The sequence below is a fragment of the Diadema antillarum genome, unplaced genomic scaffold (assembly GCF_040938485.1).
Source record: "Diadema antillarum isolate AM-2024a unplaced genomic scaffold, OU_Dant_1.0 scf00000168, whole genome shotgun sequence".
NCBI classification, from domain to species: Eukaryota; Metazoa; Echinodermata; class Echinoidea; order Diadematoida; family Diadematidae; genus Diadema; species Diadema antillarum.
The window spans coordinates 480696-502734 of NW_027271057.1; the positions used below are offsets into that span (position 1 = coordinate 480696).

Consider the following 22039-nt stretch of genomic DNA (forward strand, 5'->3'; position numbering starts at 1 on the left):
GTAATGGTGTTAGCAATCAAAAATAGAGATTTCCATAAATTACAGTGATGATTTTCTGTGAATGCAAAAGACACAACAATGTGTTTTATCAGATGTTATCTTCACATGACCAATTTATGTGTTGAGTTGGCTTAAACTTGCCTGAGCCATGGACTTAAGTGAGCCGTAGCGTTTGTCTAACATGTCCATTTGGAGTAAATTTTTGACATTTTACCCTTTGTTAACCAGAGTTTGAAGGTGCTATTCTTAGAGACATGGGATGCAGATTTGTTGAGATAATATGTGTGACATTTCGGGGTCACAGGGTAGAGTGTCAGAGAGCCCCAACTTAGCACGACTGTCAAAACGGGTCCAGGCACTCTCAAAACGTACATAAAATGCCATCATTTAAAGAGGAATGAAACCCAACTGTGCACATGGATTCAGAGAGAATCAGTGATAATAGTAGGAACTTGTATCTAGCATTTGTTAAGGGTGATATCATTCTCCCTGCTCTCTGAAAGAGGTGATTCAAGTGCCCTATCATTGTGCTAGATATGTGAAAATATGATGAATTTTCCATATATTTTCTCTGTATTGTTTGTCGTACATCACAATTTGTAGTAGTCTACTCATCCAGTAACGACTGCACCAAAAATTTGAAAATTCATAACTTTGAATAGATTGTTATTGAGCGCAAACTTTTACTATTCTTCTAATATTGCTTCATTCACTCAATCCACATTGGTATGTGGAATTCATTCCCTGTAACATTTCATTTGAAGTTCAGTGCAGTTTAATTGTTCTATGTTCTTTCTTTTGTTTGTATGTTGATAAGTATGATAAATATCATTGTTTTCTTTGATTTCAGCTCAAAGAAGGTTTAGCCTGGTTAGTGTCCCACAGAGTTAGGGTGCCTTCTATTGCCTGTGATTCCCTGCAAGAGTATCTGGACAGTGGGCTCTCCAAATTCTTCAGTACAAATGTCCAGCAGCTAGCCAAAATGCGACGTGAGAGTGGGCAGTTTCCATTGGTGAGAGAATATATCAGTATAGACTTTGATTAATCAAGGTAATATGATAACACATGGTTAAATCTGTTTGACTGGACTTGTGGAAATCTTGATGAGTACATTTTCATGACTTGTGCAAGTCACTTCTTCAGCACAGACTGGCTGGAGAGCATTCACCTGTGATGGATGAATGGGTAATGTTATTACTTGTATTGTGTCACATCAAGGATTTTCTGGATCGCCGATTTGTATGGTAGTGAAAGGTTGTGTCTTCTAAAAGAGAAAAGAAGGCCATGCACCAACTTTTAAAGGACTAGTATCTTGTTATGTCACTAGGGGACAAAGGCAGATGCTCTGTGGTTTTGAATGAGACTGACTATACCTAGAAAGTTTAAACAATTTGTTGAGGAACAGCCACACTTATGACCGGCTAAAAAAAGATACATCATCTAAATTTTTTGCTCTCCATCAGGTAAATTGAATTTTGTGTTTTTGATTCTGCGGAATCAAAGCATCAAAGCAAAAATGTATTAATTGCACTTTAATTATTGTGCTAATTTCAGGTTGCACAAAATGTGGGAAAATGTTTACTTGTAGAGTACTTGAGATTCTACAACTAGAGAAGGGAGGTTATATACAATGTAGATTGCAATCTCTACAATCATTCCCTTTACACTCTTTACCTGAGGGATGATATTTCAGCTGTCTGTGGACTCCCAAAGACCCCTTCAGACAGATACACCTCTTAGCCCCATCATCAGCAGTACATATGTAGTGTCAAAAGTATAACATTGGCAAATTATTTCCATCCATTTTGAGCCCTGTAGTCTGTTCATCAGAACATCACATCCTGAATTTGAGGGACTTGATTGAGAATGAGCGGGCATTAAGGTTGAGAAGAACAAGACCATCGCCTCCTTCAATATGCTTGCACTGTTTACGAGTGTAACTCCCGACAAAGCTGTTGAAGTAGGGAGCTCCTGAGAAGTAACTCCAGTCTACATCAGTCAGAGAACCAAACTGAGCTCTGAGCAAATTTGCCAGTTGTTAGATCCTTTGTTTATCCACAGCTTATATTGTGTTCAATGGTATCTTCTCCAAACAGAAGCATGGCTGTGCTATGGGATCACCCATATCTCCAGTCCTAGGTAGCCTGTACATGAATCAGTTTGAAATAACAGCTCTATTAAAGCACATTTAGGGAAGTAGCACCTTCATATTGGTATGGCTTTGACAACACATGGAATATGATATAGCCTGCTGAATTGGTCTGCTTTCAGCACATTAACAACTATGACCCTGTCATTAAAGTTCACAATGGAAGTGGAAAAAGGACAGCAATCTTCCCTTCCTGGACTGCTTGATCATTGTCAACAAGGAAGACATTTTGTGTTAGTATATCACAAAGAAACCCACACACACGGACCAGTTTTTGCTATTTGTCTGTCCCTACCCATTTATCCACAAATGTGGGTGGTGAGAACTCTGTTCCGCAGAGCATTCTACCTCCCTTCATCTAAAGAGACGAAGGAAACGGAACTGTGTCACCTGCGCACTGTCCTTGAAACATGTAGTTACAGAGACTAAATCCTTCACCTGTACAAATGTGACATCAAAGACAGGGCATCCGACACCACTTCCCAGTCATTGGACCAAGGAGTCTCTGCTTCATACTGCCAAGGACTGTCGGAGAAAATCCAACAGATTCTTGGCTGATAGGCCTATTGCATTTCTCTTTATTTTAGCCTGCCAACACTCTTTGACAGAAATTGTTACACCCCATTGACACAATTCCAAAACATTAATAGACCAATTATACAGGATCCAGTCTCAAGGGAAGGGTTGTAAAGACAATTATGTCGATGAGACCAAACAGCCTCTGTACACTCACCTGATCGACAAGGAAACCAGATGATTTGAAAGAAGAGTCTGTGAAGCTGCATTTGTGAACAAGGAAACTCCTTCCCTCAACAGGGGAAGGGACCCTGATACAACCTTTCACGAACATACAAATTGGTTCTCCAGAAAATTCCTCAATCTCTAAACAATACAGGCAGTAACATCACCCATTCACCTATCACAGGTGAATGCTCTCCAGCTAGTTAGAGCTTACAAAGTGACTTTAACATAGATGAGTCAAAAACTGTTCTCTGCATGATTTTTTACAAGTAATCCAGTTGAACAACATGTCATTACTTGTGAGAGAATTTATACACTGTTGGTGTCCTTGTGATGAATCACACTAACCAATGTGAGTTAGAAGTTGTTTTGTTTCCATTTATCTCAAGGACAAGTAATGTCAAACAGATCATTATGAGAAGTGAAACGGCTTGTAGTACAGTGCACTCCCATTATAACGAACACGGTAATAACGAAATTCCAGATTCAACAAAGTACAAATTTAGGTTCCAACATTATCAGCCCAATGTTCTTTATTGTTTATTTGTTCGGTTATAACAAAATTTCGATATAACAAAAGAAAACTGCTGGTCCTGGGCACTTCTTTATAATGGGAATCCACTGTATAGGTTTTCCTGGTCAATTTTATGCTTTTGTCATTCAAGTTCCTATTCGGAGCATTCGATTTCACACATTCCATGCTCGCAACACAGAATCAGCAGTCAAATTCAAAATCCGGTCATTCAAATTCACTATCGGAGCATTCAAATTTAAGACAGGAGCACGTAAAAGATCCCACTTCATTTATTCATCGCAAAGATTAGGGTATTTAACCCAGTGATGTGGTCAAACCTTACATCCAACTGGACCCCATGGAAGACCAGCTATTGCTGCTGAATATGGGCTATCCAGCCATCTTCTTAGATAGAAAATGAAACAAACAAAGAAACATTAGGCACTGCAGGCCTACAGACGAGCATAATACAGAAGGTTAGTTGACACCTTCGGGAAAGAAAAACCCATCAATTTTGACTACATTGAACCTGATAACATGATCATTGTATACATCTTGTTTGTTGTTTATTGCTATCTTATTGGTTTTCATTTGCGGGACTAAGTGAGATCATTGTGTGTCAGTTTGTCTTTAAATTGATGCATTGTCATTATGTGGTTAGTGTTGGGGCGTTGTCAGCATGCAGTATCATCAAGAAATATGATTAGATTGTCTTGTTGTTTGGATGCACTGCTGATTGAACCTTACAATTTAAAATTTATTTAGATGAAAAACAAAAAATACATGAACAGGGAACAATGTAGAACCTTTAAACAATCATAATTACACTATATGCAAGCCTTAATTGGTTGTACATGCCCTTTCTCCTTTCTTAAAAAAGTTTACTCCATTTTCTTCATTAAATTACGTGCACGAAGTAGGGACTTGATTACCTAAAAATGAAATTGAACACTCCAAACAAGCTCATCAGACTATCACATGACTATCACGTGAATGTGAATGCCTGAGTAGGAAATGCAATGCTTGCATTTGGAAATTGAATGCCCAAGCATGAATTTGATTTGACAAAAACGAAATAGAACTCCCTTAAATGAAATTGATTGAATTTGATTGATTGAATTTGAATGCCCGAATATTATTGCATGGGCACACTGTGTGAATTTGAATGCACATTAATGAATTGGAATTACAAAAGTATGATATTGACCGTGAAAATCTATATTTTTGTGTGCAATGTAGATTGTTACCTCATCCTTTGCAATATTACTATTATTACTATAAGATGCATTAGGCCTATATGCAACTGTTCGTACGTATGCTGTGTGCACTGTCTCTTTTTTTTGGGGGTTATTAATGAGGATGATAGCAAAAGCCTTTAATCCATAGATGATCCAGATGTAAATAGTGGTCACCTCTAAATCATCTGGAACTGCATGCAAGGTGTAGCATTCTTCAGCATATAAACCGTGTCATGTAAGACTTTGTCATGGAAAAGAATTGTCTATAATTATTGTAATGCTTATTTCTGTATTTGAAAAAAAAAAATTGTCTTGCAGCAGAGACCTGAAAGTACTGTATGGTACTAGTAGCATTGTCATAATTTTCATGACACTTATGGTGACCCTGTCACGACCTGCCATTTGCCTCTCTTAGGTATTCAGATACCCCTATGAAGTTTTCAGGGCATGAAATTTTTGCGAATTGGAGCCAACGGCCTTTGTCGTGGCATGAAATTTTGGGGGAAATGCCGCTGGCATTCTATGCATACAGTGTAGACAAGAACTTTTATGTGCATTTTCATTTTGTAAATCTTTGCTCTCGACAAAATTATAATACAAGCAAATATTTCTGGTCTTACAGTTCAGTGAACACTAATTATAATGAAGTCCTTGGGACCAGCATTTTTCTTTTGTTATATCGAAATTTTGTTACAGACTGAACAAATAAGCAATAAAAAATATAGAGAGGATAATGTTGCGACCTGAATTTTTATTTCATTGCAATCGGAATTTTTGTTATAATGCCAGTGCACTATATGTTAGACAAAATAAATAATTTTAGCTCAAATATCACTGTCAGAAAAGACATATAAGTTTAATGTTAGATGTAGGGTAAAATTATCTGTCCTGTGTGTGTTTGAATCCTACCTTTTTAGCTCACCTGAGCCGAAGGCTCAAGTAAACTTTTGCGATCGCTCTTCGTCCGACGTCTGCCATGTGTTGTGTGTCTGGCATAAACTTGAATTTTCATCTTCTTATTGAAAACCCCATGACCAATTTTCACCAAACTTGACAGGTAGCATCCCCAGGGGGATAGGATCTCAATTTGTTCAAATGGGAACCATGCCCCACCTGGGGGGGGGGGGGGGGGGGGGGCAAACATGCCATAATTAAGGCATTTTAAAAAATCCTCTTCTCTAGAACCAGAAGTACTAGATAGTACATTGATGACTGTAGTTACAAGTTTGTTCATGGCAGAATCAGGGGTGCCCCCCATGGGACCTCAGGGGAGAGGTCCTAATGGGGCCTAAATTGTACAATTTCATCTTCTTCTTGGAAACCCCATGACCGATTTTCACCAAAATTGATAGGTAGCATCCCTAGGGGGATATAATCTCAATTCCTTCAAAGGAGCACCATGCCACACCTTGGGGCACCAAGGGACCCAAACCCCCCAAAATTAAGGAATCTTAAAAAAAAAAATCGTCTACTCTCTTGAACCAGAAGTGATAGAGCTAAGTTAATACCATGATTAAGTACATTGATGACTGTAGTTACAAGTTTGTTCATGGCGGAATCAGGGATGCCCCCCTTGGGACCCCCCCCCCGCCACCCTTGGGACCCAGTGGAGGGGTCCTAATTGGAGCCTAAATTGTACATTTTCATGTTCTTGAAAATGCCATGATGGATTTTCACCAAACTTGGCAGGTAGTATCCCTAGGAGAACAGGATCTCAATTTGTTCAGATGGGCACCATGCTCCCCTGGGAGCCCAAGGGGGCCCAATCCCCCCCCTCCAAATTAAGGGATCTTTAAAATTCTATTTCTGTAGACAAATCAGGGCCATAATTGTATATTTTAATCTTCTTCTTGAGAATGCGTACTCAAATTTTCACCAAAGTTGGCAGGTATTGTTGCCTGCGTGATAGAATAGATAATTATATATTTGTACAAGTGGGCATGATTCCCTACTTGGGGGAGGGGGGGGGGGCGTACTGGAGCACAATGCCCGAACCGCCAAATTAAGGAATCTTTGAAAATCTTCTTTTCCTCAAATTGTAAGCGATAAGTTACAGTAGTGCTATGTGTAATTTAGATAAGGGGACTGCTTGGAAGGTGAACTTGCGATACTCAGGTGAGTGCGAGACCCCCGGGTCTCTTGTGATCTGTGTTTTCCATGTTTTTACTGTATCCATGAGTGACTAGTCAGGTATGACTTAATGTTTTGATTTTATATTTTTCAGGCTCCCAGTGCAATAGTAGGCCTTTTCAACGCTGTCATTAGTCATCTTGCCATGGTAGCCAGTTCTGATTCTCTGATGAAGATCTCATGGCCCCCACCTGAGTTTGACAGAACCCAACATCCAGGTATAAGCAGCAGAATAGCTGTTCACATAGTTCAAATTTATAAACCTTTAAACACCATAGGCAAGAATTGTTAGATTGAAAGAATGTGCCCTAAAAATATATAATCAACAAACATAAACAAGAGACAAAAACAATGAAAGATTGCAACTTTTGGGCCCCATATGGCTGCCCCATTGGGTCTGGGGGAAAGAGCTCATGGCCAAAAACACTGAAAATGTGACCCGCTGCAACAAAAGGATTTGAAAGTCGGGGGAGGACAATTTTCTGAAAATGACATGCCAAGATTCCCTAACTCTTCCACTTTATTCTCATATATAACATGACTCATAAAAGTACTCAGTTGCGGAGATATCAATTATTTTATTAGGGCATGTCGAGTAGTTTAGAAAATCAGCGTTTCGAGAAAACCGCCTTCGAAGTTTTCCTTCCGACGCTGTCAGGATCAAGGGGAAGCAAGATAGTATTTAGACCGTTTGACAATAGGAGGTACGCTCCTAGCAACCTCGGCGATGTTCTTTCAAGCTTAGCGCCAGTGGTCTACGCACGACCAATCAGTAACCAGGATGCCACGCACTGACCAATGAGATCACTCCCTCGTTGCTAGGGGCGGAATCCAGCTGCGGCGCTAAATCCAAATCTTCGGACATGTTTCTGTTCCGATGAAAGTCGGAAAATCATGGCCCAGAAAAACGCTATTTTCTTGCCTTTCCTTTGATCATTTAGCTTCGAAATTTCGGCAGATGATAGAAGATACATTAGACTACAAAATTATGTCAAAAACAGAAATCTGAACGTTTTGACGGAATTTGATGATCTGACTTCGAACTCGATTTTCTCGGCTCACCCGTCAGCGACTTTAGGATACTTTTGTTGTAGCGGGTCACAAATATCAAGCATCAGCTTCTCTTGAGCATGAAAAACAGAAAGTTAGACACAAATTTACTGTGTGTAGCTATCTTTATGTGAAAGAGTAATTCTTTTTAGGGCCCCTGAGAAGACAGTCCTTTATACGATGACATTTCCTTTAGGAGTATTGCAGGTAATTGCATCATGTTGAATTGGGGTGGATCAGGTGCTCAATTCATCTTTTTGCCATTTTGTATTCACTGATATCACCACAGTGATCCATCTTGATCACAATCATTTTTATATCGCAGAAAAAGGCAGAGTACTCTTTGTAGAAAAATACTGGCATGTCCTACTGCTTATTCCATCCTGTAGATCTTCCAAGTCCCGAGTGGAATACTTCAGAGACACTGACTGACCTCCGTTCTTTGATCCACTGCTTGCAGCTCCCACAATGGCCGGTCAGATATCAAGGAGAGTGTGGTATGCCCAGCTTACATTTCTTTTATCATAATGTCTTTCTTTTCAGTCTTTTACCCTTTTATTGACATTCTATCTGGAACAGTGGCAGTGATAGGGGAAAGTGTCAATCATTTCTGTCATAATCCCTGTTAACTTTACAACAAAAATTGCCAAAATATAGTTCTCATTCACCTGCACAAATTGTTGAATTTACTCTAGAATGGAGGCTTATGCAAAAAGAAATGTGTTAAATAATGCCATGATAACACAATTTTACTTTGGTAACAAGGAGAATGTGAAATATTACTCAGAGGTACAGCAAAAGTATTTCAGTCTCATAGCAAACCTGATCATGGTTGCTACATGTACATGTACATTTATGTGATGTTATAGATGCAACTACATTGATTACAATATATGGAGTCGTACCATAGCAGTAGCTGTGACGCGAGAGTGAATCACATGCAGCAACTTGTTAGCTGCATGCAATTTAGTACTACCTGTGAGCATAATGTACCTGGTACTTGTAACGTTCTACCAACCCACTGCTGCATGGGAAGGGTGCTTCAGGTATAACAGTTGTGATTTGATCAAAAGTATTTGATGATAATATACAAATCTACTTTGCCTTGAGAGTTTCTGGTTACGACTGTGGCCAGAGGTGACTCCAAAATTATACTATTCACTGAGGGGCACATCCCCAAAGTGAATAATACTTTTGGAGGCAGGGACACCCATAGTTTTAAACAAAAACTTGAAATTAGGCAGAGTACTTTTGTTTTATATTTGGGATCAAAATTTTAAACAAGAGAAGGGGAAAATATGAGGGAGGGGAGAAGCCATGTATGAGATGCAATGTTGTGGAGGGATCCTATAGTGACCATATGAAGCGGGGAGTGATACCTCAATTGCTTTGTACCATTTCACCAAGTGACAGTACCAAGCAGCACATGATGTCATAATTCCTTTGTGATGTCACAATTGCTATGTTACATTTCACAGAGTGACCGTATGAAGTAGCATGCAGTGTCAGAGTTTACTTTTGTGATGTCACAATTGTTACATTTCACAATGTGGCGTATGAAGCAGTACACGATGTCAGAGTTGCTTTGTGACATTATTTCACAAATAGTGCACTATTTGGAAAATGTCATCATAACAGTGGATGTCATAAGGCACATTTTACACTTTTGATTCAAAATGCTCCAAAAACATATCATTATCCTGGCAAAATGCATCTGCCAGACAAGTTTCGTAGTAGACCCTTTTCTTTATATTGCCAGCAAATTCCAGAGGGTAAAAGATGAATTGTGAGTCCTTCTGAGAAATCTGTTGTAGCTTTAAAGACTTTGGAATTGAGAATGAGAGGAAGTTAGATATGATTCGAAGAGATTGCACAATCGCATGCATCATCAAAAGTAATCCTATTGTGACCACACATTTAATTCCAAATAAAAAAAGAAAATAGTTTCTTGTCCTCGCGCGCATCCGATTTAGGCACCACATTAATTTTTTTGATATTGACTATTTTTTTTCAAAATGGCAATGAAAATAGCTAAATCGGTGTTTCCATTCACATCTGTTTTGAGTTGCCTCATCAACTTTTTTGATATTTACTACTTTTTGGCAGCAAAAAAAGCATTGGAAATTCATCTACCAATCTGATGTCACGATGGTGTGTATTCACTTTACTGTTGTGCTTGCTATTCAAGAATCAACATTAAGAATTAAAGCAACATGTGGTTTACATCATTTCCATTTTTTAACATCAATTCTAATATTGGAATAGTCTTATAGGTTGGTCAACATGCTTGTCAAATCCCTCGTTTGAGGAGAGACCCCACTTTAACGAAGCTGATGGGGTGCTATACCCCCCTAACGATTCTTCGTTTGAGGAGTTAGGAGTCAAAGTATTTGTCCATTGCAAATTAACTTTCCTGCTCAGGTGTGACAAACCTGGAGGCCAAGCCAGGGTATAATGACTACAGCAGCTGTCGTATTACGTAAGAGCATGATAAGGACATCTGCCTGTGGCAGGACCATTCAAAGTGAACTCAATTTTCTCTATCCTTTCTAAAGTTTTCAATTTTATATTCTATTGAGAAATTCTATGGTCATCCATTTTACATTTCGAACGAAAAAAATTGACCCGTAAATAACGAAAATACAGGAATAAGAAGGAGCTTCATAGCCCATGCCAAAACCAAAACAATCTCCTCCTCTCGCGGTGGCCCCCCGTGGCGCTGTGGCGATGACTGATGCTTAGATTAGGCCAGGGTCAAGAAACGGGTGTTTTATATCTTTGGTTTTTAAGTCATTGATTGCCAAGATATACACTGGCATTATTTACGGGGGTGTAGCCTCTTCAAACGAGAGATTTGCGTCATGAAGACATTCATATCCATTCTCCATTATTTCCATACGTGTACCTATGAATTTTGGGACCTACAGTTTTACAAGCTAGCTTTTCTGTAGGCCCCATCATATTTCTGTTACGTACTTCTGTGAGACACCTTTATACTTTGATATGGCAATTAGATTTGGGTTCAGTATGTTCTTTATTTGATTCAGTCAAAAGATGTGGATATGTACATGTTTTATTCTTATCTGTTTTATTAATGTTAATGAATTTGTTATTTCTTTGAGAAAAAAAGATGGAAATATGAAAATGAATTGAATCGAACTGTTATCTTACAAACCAGCCGCTATGTAATACTGTGGGCTTGGACAGCATGGCTCACTGTTGAGAACATCAGAACAAATGTCGTATATATGTGGACAAATCTCCACTGCACACTCATACACATGCATATCATGAGCCATTTTTGGTTTTATAGGTTCGTGTATTCATGCACTGCTATCAGGCTATTATGCTAGTGCCATTTTGCACCAAAAATAATTTTTCGATCATGTACAGACCTACGGCCTAAACACTCCCTTGCATTTTAGTCTCCAAAGTCCTGCAGAAGACACTTTGACACTTTATGGAATAACTCAATTGCTAGAATTGAAGCCCTCCTGAGCTGCGCTCTACTCAAGGGCCTACACTAACTACTGTAAAAGTGGTTTCTTTCGCATACAGATACTTTTGCGGGTTTCCGTCGGTGCGGACTTTTTCGCATGTGTTTAAATTCGCAGTAGGCAAAATCTGTGAATTCGCAGTCGGCAAACACGGTTTTATTTTGCACATGAAAACCCAAATTATAATCCAATTATTCTTTTGTTTATTAAATAGAAATTAAAATTAAATGCAGGCTTGCCTGAAATCCTGTCTATCGAGTGCTTTATAACATGCTTGTGCCTAGATGACCTACATTGCGCGGTATCACTGTGTGTGTGTTGACCATCAGTGTGCGGAATCTTCGTGTGTGCATGTGCGCAATAGCGTTGTAACAAGTGGCAAGTTCAAAACATTTCCTTGCGTGGTTAATTTCGCGCAACTTTACAAAACATTTTCGCGTGATGTTAAATTCGCAGTTCAACCTCAAAGTGCGAAATTAAAAGCACCGTGAAAGAAACCACTTTTACAGTGTGTACACTGCCCAGATCACTGTAAAAAATGCACTGGGGTTGTACCAGGATGGTGCACAACAAAGCGAACACAAAGCGAACATGCCGATCACGTTGAGTTTTGATACTTGACATCATATTTGTCACCTCAAACTCATTAAAGACAATCTTCATTAATCAGACTCCATGTCTATGTTATCAATATTGACATAGTACACAATTTACAACTTACTGAAAACAAAGATTATATGCAGCGTGAACTCCCGATTATTTATACACCCGCCAAACGAAGTTTGAAGGGGGTATATAGGAATCAGCGGACGGTCGGTCGGGCGGTCGGTCGGGCGGTCGGTCGGTCGGTCCGTTGCAAATCTTGCGTCGCGAACTACTTCCTCAGTTTTCAACGTCCCATAAAACTTGGCACAGATGTGCGCCTTGGGTTGTAGATGTGCAAGACGTATTTTTTTACAGTACCCAAAAGTACGTTGCCATGGTAACGGCATATTATGGGCAAAAATGGGTACAAATCTTGCGTCGCGAACTCCTCCCACAGTTTTTGATCAATTTTTATGAAATTAGGTACAGATGTTCATCTGAATATGTTAATGTGCAAGACACATATTTCCGCAGTGGCAAAAAGTGCGTTGCCATGGTAACAGCATGTTATTGGTAAAATATAGGGCAAAATGCTTCATGGCAAATCTGCTTCATCAGTGTTCTTCCAATTCTCATGGAATTCATATTGAATGTTTGTCTTAGGATATAGGTCAGCATGACACATTTCTTGACAGTGACAAAAAGTATGTTGCCATGGTAACAGCTCACATATTATGAGACAAAATGATGGAAAATTTTGTGTTGCAAACTACTTCCTCAGTTTTTGCCCAATTTCCATGAAATTTGGTACAGATGTGTGCCTTTGGTTGTAGATGTGCAAGACGCATTTTTTGACAGTACCCGAAAGTACGTTGCCATGGTAATGGCATATTAATGGCAGAAGATCAAGGAAAGATCTTGCGGATTTAACTACTTCCTCAGTTTTTTGACCAAAGCTTATGAAATGTTGTTTTGGCGGGGGTATAACCAGTCGCTGTAGCGACATTTCTAGTTCAAAATGGCCAACAGTGAAAGACGATGTACCATTCGCACATGCTGCATATAATCATCGTTTTCGGTAAGTTGTAAAGTATGTGTACCAATATCGATAACATAGACATGAAATCTAACTAAAGAAGATTGTCTTTAATGAGTTTGAGTTGACAAAAATGATGTCAATTATCAAAAACTCAACGCAATCGGTATATTTGCTTTGCGTTCGCTTTGTTGTTGTGCACCATCCTGGTACAGCCCTGTCACATTTTTACAGTGAATGGGCTGTGTATAGTTAGGCCTACACCTGCACAGTAGTGCAGCATCCGCAATGGCAGCACCAACACGTTGGTACAGTACATACACGCACACAGTAGCGCTGTAAAGTCACTCCAAAATGTGCGAGAAAGCGTCAAAGTTCATGGTAAATATTAAACTTTTGCCTTGATGTGGAGACTCAGATGCAAGTACATGTACACAACGGTACATGTAGTTTAGGTTGTGAAATGTTTAAGGTTAGTTAGTACATGTTAAGAAATCATTATATAGGCAGTGCAAGACTACATGAGCACCTTGTGCTGTGCAATGGCTGCAGTGGCTGCAGATCAAAAATAGTAAAGGTATCAAATAGTAAGGACCTCCTGCATCACCTCTCTCAGAAAATATGGACAAGAAACTACTTTATTGTTTTACCTGGTCTAACTGCATCTTTCCCTCACAGACTGGTCAGCTGTTTGTCAAGACTGCATCAATTATGTTGCACTCCTACCAGGGCATTTCAGCGATAAGGCACCACTTCTATCAAGGTATTGGTAGTAACATGCTAAAAATTTACTGTGAATGCTTTCCAAGACTTAAAGGGGAATTCAAGACTAGTTAAAAGTTAGTCCGAAAAGAAGTACAATTTTTATAAGCACAACAGTGAAAATTTTGTCCGAATCAGATGAAAGACTAGGAGAAATGTGAAGTTGTAAAGTTCCACTATTTATTGCAAAACTATTTTTCAATTGCTGATAGGAATATGCAAATGAGTGAACTGATGATGTCTTCACCTCATAATTTTCCATTGATTATGTACAAAAGACTAAGGAAATTTTTCAATGTTTCTGCTGTAAAAGTTTTAAACAAAATGCTATTCTTGGCTGAATAACATCAAAATAGGGATTCCTATAATTACATTTGAATGAAAAAATTGAAACTTCAGGATTTTATGTACAAACTATAAATTCAGAGCAAGTTATGATGATGCCATTTCAACTCACTCAGTTACATATTCATATTGACTGTTCAAGAAGTGCTTTATGAAAATACAACTTTTAAGTGGTCCAGGATCTCCCTTTAAGAAATTCTGATGTTTTGACCCATGATTATAACTCACTTTGTTATTGGGTATTTCAACTAATGCAGTGTCAGTCATTTCCACACCTTTTTAATCCATAAACCTTGCAAAAGTTGATATACCTAGGGACAAGACAAAACTTGTTGAGTTAGCAACACCTTCAGTCACCTTTGTAGTCAGTGAACATGTGCAGTTCTAGAATGATATGACTTTGACCACTGATGTGGCAAGTTCCTGGAGTTCACTGATCTTTGAACTTCTTACATTGTGTGTCATGAAGGAAAACTTTGTATTATAGCGGAGGACAATTTCAGCCGAAAAGACCATGCCTGTGTGTATGCTTCTGTTCCTTTACTTTTTGTCGAACCCACCGGAGGTGCAGGGAGACTAAGGGATCGCCTGCGGCGTCTGTCCGTTGGTCCGTCCGTCGTCCGTCCATCCTTCGTCCATCCTTCATCTGTCCGTAACGCTACAAAAACTTCAATAACTCTTTACTCTATTCTTCAATTGCAATCAAACTTCGAGGGAAGAGGGGTCATACAAAGTTTCACATTTTACCATATATGAAGGTCACCTCAAGGTCAAAGCTCACAGGCAGGGGTCAATGAACTTTAGGGCCCAACGTTAAGTTTTTATGGCGCATTTCTATTATGGGTCATAACTTTTGATCCATAACTCCATTTGTGACTAAACTTGGATGGTAGATGTCCCTTGGGGAGTGGATGGTCACCACAAGGTCAATGGTCACAAGCATGGGTCAACAAACTTTAAGAGCCCAATATTAAGTTTTTATGGCGCGTTCTATTACGGCTCGTAACTTTTGATCCATAGGTCCGTTTGTGACTAAATTTGGATGGTAGATGTCCCTTGGGGAGTGGATGATGACCACAAGGTCAAAGGTCACAAGCAGGGGTCATTGAACTTTAGGGATAGTACAGTATTGGTGGAGGTGAGAATTGGGCTTTTAACTTTTTGCGAGATACCAAGAAAACACTTATGATATAGTACAGAGCATACCATTTTAATAGGTATTCAAAGTTTATTTGATGAAAATCGGGTTTGGAATGAATGAACCATCCAAAAACAAAGTAAAACAAAGCAATCGTAACAAAGTGTGGGTCCCACACTTTATTAGAATCGCTCTTTTTTGGATATTTCAGCCATTTCAAAACCAATTTTCATCAAATAAACGTTGAAGTCCTCATAGAATTACATGTCTTTCATATTTCATAAGAGATTTCTCATTATCTTATCAAAAAATGTTAGAAACCTGAAATTATGTCTCAACCAAAACTGTACGATCCCTTTAAGTTTTTATGCCGCGTTTCTATTATGGGTCATAACTTTTGATCCATAACTCCATTTGTGACTAAACTTGGATGGTAGATGTCCCTTGGGGAGTGGATGGTCACCACAAGGTCAATGGTCACAAGCATGGGTCAACGAACTTTTAGAGCCCAATGTTAAGTTTTTATGGCGCGTTTCTATTATGGGTCATAACTTTTGATCCATAGGTCCGTTTGTGACCAAACTTGGATGGAAGATGTCCCTTGGGGAGTGGATGGTCACCACAAAGTCAAAGCTCACAAGCAGGGGTCAACAAACTTTTAGATCTCAATGTTAAGTTTTTATGGCACGTTTCTATTATGAGTCATAACTTTTGATCCATAACTCCATTTGTGACTAAACTTGGATGGTAGATGTCTCTTGGGGAGTGGATGGTCACCACAAGGTCAATGGTCGCAAGCATGGGTCAACGAACTTTTAGAGCCCAATGTTAAGTTTTTATGGCGCGTTTCTATTACGGGTCATAACTTTTGATCCATAGGTCCCTTTGTGACCAAACGTGGATGGTAGATGTCCCTTGGGGAGTGGATGGTCACCACAAGGTCAGTAGTCACAGGCAGGGGTCAACAAACTTTAAGGGCCCAATGTTAAGTTTTTATGGCACGTTTATTTTTTGCCATAAATTTTTACCCTTTTATATATCTTTTTATCTATTATATCTCTTTTTTTAATGTGTTATATCCCATTCGCGTACAATTTCTTGCACGCTAATGGGCGAGACACATTATGGCACTTGCCTTGTTTTATAGTAAGTTCATTTTATTGACTGACCAACTTCTCTACAAGCTTGTCTTTTACATTGGCCTCTCTTTTGCAATAATGCAATGATTTTTGAACAAATAGATTCATACATATACGTTTATATATTGTAATATTTTTGTAATTATATCATAAACAGAAATGTGACATTGAAAATAAAAATTTGATCTGAATTGAATTCAAGTCTCGCCAGAGGCATTATGTTTTCTGGTTGTCCCTCCGTCTGTCTGCTGTTCCGTCCTTCTGTCCGTAATCGATTTTGTGGACAGCGTAACTTACGTGCCATTTGAGGTAACGGGTATCAAATAAAACTTGGCAGATGTATGTATGAGTGGAGGAAGCTGTGCCTATCAACTTTTGAGCACATAAAGGTCAAGATCAAATTCTAAAATATCACTATTTCCCCCTTATATCTTTACAATGCCTGAAGGTATTTCTCATAAAACATTGTGCATCTATGTATTGACAGGTAAGAATTCTCTAAAAAAATTAAGGCCTTTGGGTCAGAGGGCAGAGGTCAAGTGAAAATGCTAAAATTTCACATATTCCTCCATATTTCGGAAATGGCTCAAGGTACAAACCATATCTGCATGTAACTTGGTACATGTACATGTCTTGCTCTGCAATGATTCTTGTGGCAAGTTTTGGGACATGAGGTCAAAGATCAGATTAGAATGCTGAAACTACACTAACTGGTGAAATTAGTTTTCTCCATACAGCTTAATGTACAATGTACCTTTCGCCGAGATGACTCAATGTAGAATGATACGCTTTTGAACTTGGCATAAACATGTGTTCCTGTGCATTGATTCTGTAGGCTAGCATTTGTACAGAAGTTCAAAAGTGCCCCCAGACGCGACATGTGGAACTCGGCAAAGCACCTTTTTTTTTTTGGCAAAAAAGGTGAGAAGGCAACTTGTACAAACTCTCCATAAAGGTGCCTTGCTTATACAAAAAGGTGAGAAGGCTACTTGTACAAACTCACCGCGGCACCTTGTTTAAGACAAGAAAGCAAGAATCTGACTTGTACAAACTCGCCAAGGCACCATGTTTTAAGTCCAGAAGGCCACTTGCACAAACTCACCAAGTTGACTTGTTTTAAGTGGAGAAGGTAGCTTCTACAAACTCATCAAGATGCCTTGTTTAAAATGAGGGGGCCATGTCTCAACTCGCCAAGATCAGAAGGTCGCAGGTTCCAATCCAGCCCAAGTTTGTATGCATGTGATTTTTGTAGGTTGTAGAAGTCATGTTGTCGCCTTCTTGCCTAAAACAAGTCAACTTGGTGACTTTGTACAAGTCACCTTTCTGCCTTTTTGTCTTAAATAAGGCACCTTGGCAAATTCTTACAAGTCACCTCATCTTAAACAAAGCACCTTTGTGAGTTTTTACAAGTCCCTTCCTCGTCTCGTCTTAAAACAAGGCACCTTATACCCCTTTTATACTGGGGGTTAGCTTGCTTCAGGTCCTCTCCTGAAGCGAGCGAACTCTCAGTATAAAAGGTCGGAAAATAGTTAGCCTGAGCTAAAGTTAGTCCGCTCTGGGGGGGGGGGGGGGGATCAGGTCAGCTTCAGGTCTGAGCTAACTTCAGTATAAAAGGTACACGAGTTTAGCTCAGGCTAAATTCACTGACCCGTGACTGGAAATCGTGTACGGTGCTTCCGGGTTGCCAGTATGTATTAAGTTTACTGCTGTACTGTTGCCACCGGCATACTGTGTATTACGCATCACATGCATTGGTGTAAACAGTACTAGTATTTCACTCTGCTGTCACTGTTTGCTGTTTGTAACTCTTTGAACTAGCAAACAACATGATTAAATCGTGAGAAAAGAAATAGACCGATGCAGTGCATGCACTTTACATAATATATATGCCCATTCGCGAGTAACGTATAACTACGGAACTGAATTCGTACTCGTAAGTAGGCATGAAAACTGTCACTGAATTATATTTTTTGCACTGGTGAGAGGGACAGCACGCAGGATGATGGGGGGGGGGGCAATACATAGGTCTGGTCTTGCACGTAACCGTGGATGGTTGATAATTGGCAGTATAAAACGTCTTAGCCTGAGCTTAAAGTTAGCTTGCTTCAGAAGCGAGCTTAACATCGTGGGCAGTATAAAAGTGGTATTAGCGAGTTTGTATGAGTTGCCATCTTGTCTTAATGAGACATTTTGGTGAGTTTGTAATGAATTGCCTTTTCTTTTTGTAATCTTAAACAAGGCTCCTTGGCAAGTTGTCTTCTCACCTTTTTGGCCAAAACAAAGCACCTTGGCAAGTTACACAAGTCACCTTGTCAAGTTACACAAGTCACCTTGTCGGGGCAATTTTGTGGAGCTATTTTGGTCTTAATTTTGAAATATTTGTGGCTCAAAGTATTGTCATGAAAATTGGTGCATTACCAGGTCAGTGATTTTTGCCAATCATGTGAAGCCATTGTCTCATATTGGCAAGATGTTGTATAGACCTACTGGGAGAATAATGTGCTACTGCAGAGGCATACCAGTTGCCATAGTGACACTTCTAGTTAGGTGATATGCATATGCATATCACCTATAGTATTTGTACTGGATCTTTATTTATTTATCTATTCTTGTTTATTACCGTACAAATTTCTATGACATTTTTCTCCAGGACTATTTGCCTATTCTAAATGAAATTTAAGAATGAAATCTAGATTTTGATAATGTAGAAAATTTTTTTTGTCTTACTGGCTTGTACAAAAATTTTCCCCATTCAACTTGATAAGTCAACCGTGATGTCATCTAGAAGACATTTTGTATTTTTGACCTAAAAAAACTGTAAATCAATGATATCTTCAATATCAAAGGTAAAAAATCAGTGACACTTGTAGTCTAGCTGCCAGAAAGGGTCCCCGTGCACCCCCCCCCCCAAAAAAAAAAAAATATTACGATATGTTCGAAGATCGTCAGAACCTGTATTTTGCGAATCCGGTTGTCACCAGCAAAAAAAAAAAGGTTGTGTGCTCGTCTAATCTGCATATTTCTAAGATGGCCACCGCCCGTTGCTAGGAGATGGATTATATTGGAATACCGGTAAGTTTAGTTAAGAATATCCAATTACCAAGTTGATACCCCATTTTATGGGATAAATAGTCGTCATGAAATGTTAAGGAAGGATTTATGTTTTTTTAACATTTTTCCCCAAAAATACGGAATTCAGTAATGTTCTCTTCCATACATGTAATATGCATGTACAAATAACATTGGAATTTTCCTAAAATACATACATAAATATTATTATGTGAAAATGGCTTTCCAATACACCAATTCCTTTGAAAGTTTAACACGACATTAAAGGGGATATGGTTCAGTACAGTTATACAGAAATTTAAGGGTAATATCGATGCGTGCACTTGCGTAACGCGTGTTATGATATAACAACTATTGCAAGTATGAGATCCCGTCACTTCTTTGCAAATTATTGATTAGATATCATTGAATCTTGTGGAATATGAAAGAAAATTACATTTTCTACTCGCTATCACCTTTGATCCACTCAGCTTCATTTTTAGTTTACGTCTTTTTTCATCAAAGAGAGTGAAGGCCTTACGAGAGGCGTAATTTCACGACAGCCAAAACGGGCTTACATTAAATACCTGGATATGGGTTTTCAACATATTGATATCAATCAAACTTCTCTTCATCAAATCTTATTGATCTGATCATCTTCACACACACAGACCTTCAGTATCACACACAGGCATTCATACAGGGAAAATAAATGAGCTCAGTCATGAATTTCGTGAATTAGGCCATTTAGCGGTAATTTTATGCATTCATGGAACATCGAACGCTTTATTCAGATGTCGAAATGAGAAATACATGTACTGTAAAACGAGGAATTTTCGCGTGCATTTTAATTTCGCGAGCACCGAAATTCGCGAGATTAAAATGCACGTGAAAGTTTTTGTCTACACTACATGCATTGAACGCCAGTGGCAATTCGCGAAAATTTCATGCCACGAAAAAGGCCGTCGGCTCCAATTCGCGAAAACTTCATGCCGCGAATATATCATGTTTTACAGTATACCGCACAAGCGAAATAATTCTCACCATGCTCTAGCATGAAATCAATCTATCTTTATATGATAAAATCGTACACATGTTCTCATTCTTTGGTGTTCGCATTCTTTGGTGTTCGCCTGGTGGTTTTGAAATATATTGCTCATATGTTTATTATTGCCAAGAAATTAGATAGATTACAAATACTGAGGAATGGCATTAATAAAAACGAATAGTTGCAAGTCAAATCCAGTTGCTTTCAAATTCTGGGTGTTTTTTTTTTTTTTGGGGGGGGGGGGTTTCATGCATTTAACTTTATTACATGGGTTAATTAAAATGCAATGCAATGTAAACTTGCTTGTTAAATCCGTTAGGAGTGACTAATAAGCAATGATTATACAATAATGAGAGAGAGAGAATGTTCTGGTTTGGTAGACCTTAATGCATGGATCTATAAAACATGACGGAAAAGTCAGAGGGAACATTAACCATGTATGTGTGTATGTATTTATGTACGCATGTGTGAATATATATATGTACGTATGTTTATATTTATGCAGGTTTTGTATGCGTTTGTGTTGTGTGTGTTTGTGTTTAAGAATGTATGTGTATGACTAATGTGTTAAACATTAAATATATTCAAAGTGTAAATGTTAATCACAACGAATATAATATTTTCATGTTTTCCACAGAAATTAGACATCTATTATGATTTAGATAAATTTGCTAAAATGATTTGAAGTGTATTTACTATAAGCGCATCTGATGTGCACTCCATTTTATAGAGCGCCATGTAAGTTCCGCTGGAATAACAACTCATGCATGAATTAAATACACCATCCAATGTTTTCAGATATCCATGCTCTACTCGTCTGCCGATCCTTTTCAGATAGCGTAAGTATAAACGTGCACGATTGATACCCAAAAGATTATTGACATTGCATGTTAAACACTTTCACTAAGTTCCCATTGTTGCACGACTCGATATGCTATGTACTATCTACCACGATTCGATTCTTGATCTTTGAGTAATTGTGGTGATCTTATCATGGCTTATCACATCTAGAGATCTAAGGTGGTTATCGTGTTGATCGTAGAAGAATTATTGGACTGTTCAAAAAATTACTACGATCAACACAATGTCTTTGACTGACATCAAGATTTGATTATCTGATGATCAGCACAATTAGTCCCTGAGTAAGACCACAATTTTAATCATGGGGCGAATCGAGAAAGTGGAACCAGCTTAGTGAATTCCACGAGAGTGGTAACGTACCATAAAAGGATAATCAACATGACAGTTTCAGTACTGTACATATCAATATTTACATATTTTCAAAGATAACTTCACCTACATGTATGTAATCTACATTCTTTTTATGCCTCCGCCACGAAGTGGTGCCGGAGGCATTATGTTTTCGGGTTGTCCGTCCGTCCGTACGTACGTCCGTACGTATGTCCGTCCGCATTCCTTTACGCGATAACTTGAGTAATATTGACTGGAATTTTACCAAACTTGGTCCAAGTATAAAGTATGATGGGGCAATTACTTGATTAGATTTTGGGTGAAATCGGCCAAAGGTCAAAGGTCAAGGTCAAATCATTAAATTGTACCTGTTTACGCGATAACTCAAGACTGGATTCAGCAAATTTCACCAAACTTTGTCTGAGGAT

The 22039-nt window shown here is 38.7% G+C and overlaps 1 protein-coding gene across 1 annotated transcript in view; it reads left to right on the forward strand.

The window, feature by feature from the left end:
- The window catches only part of LOC139722643 (germinal-center associated nuclear protein-like), a 128865-nt gene that overhangs the window by 68610 nt on the left and 38216 nt on the right, over positions 1-22039 (forward strand). The window contains exons 22-25 of the mRNA XM_071633937.1: positions 851-1012; positions 6867-6990; positions 8212-8319; positions 13619-13703. Coding sequence (XP_071490038.1) covers positions 851-1012; positions 6867-6990; positions 8212-8319; positions 13619-13703 — 479 coding nt within the window. The remainder of the gene's footprint in view (positions 1-850; positions 1013-6866; positions 6991-8211; positions 8320-13618; positions 13704-22039) is intronic.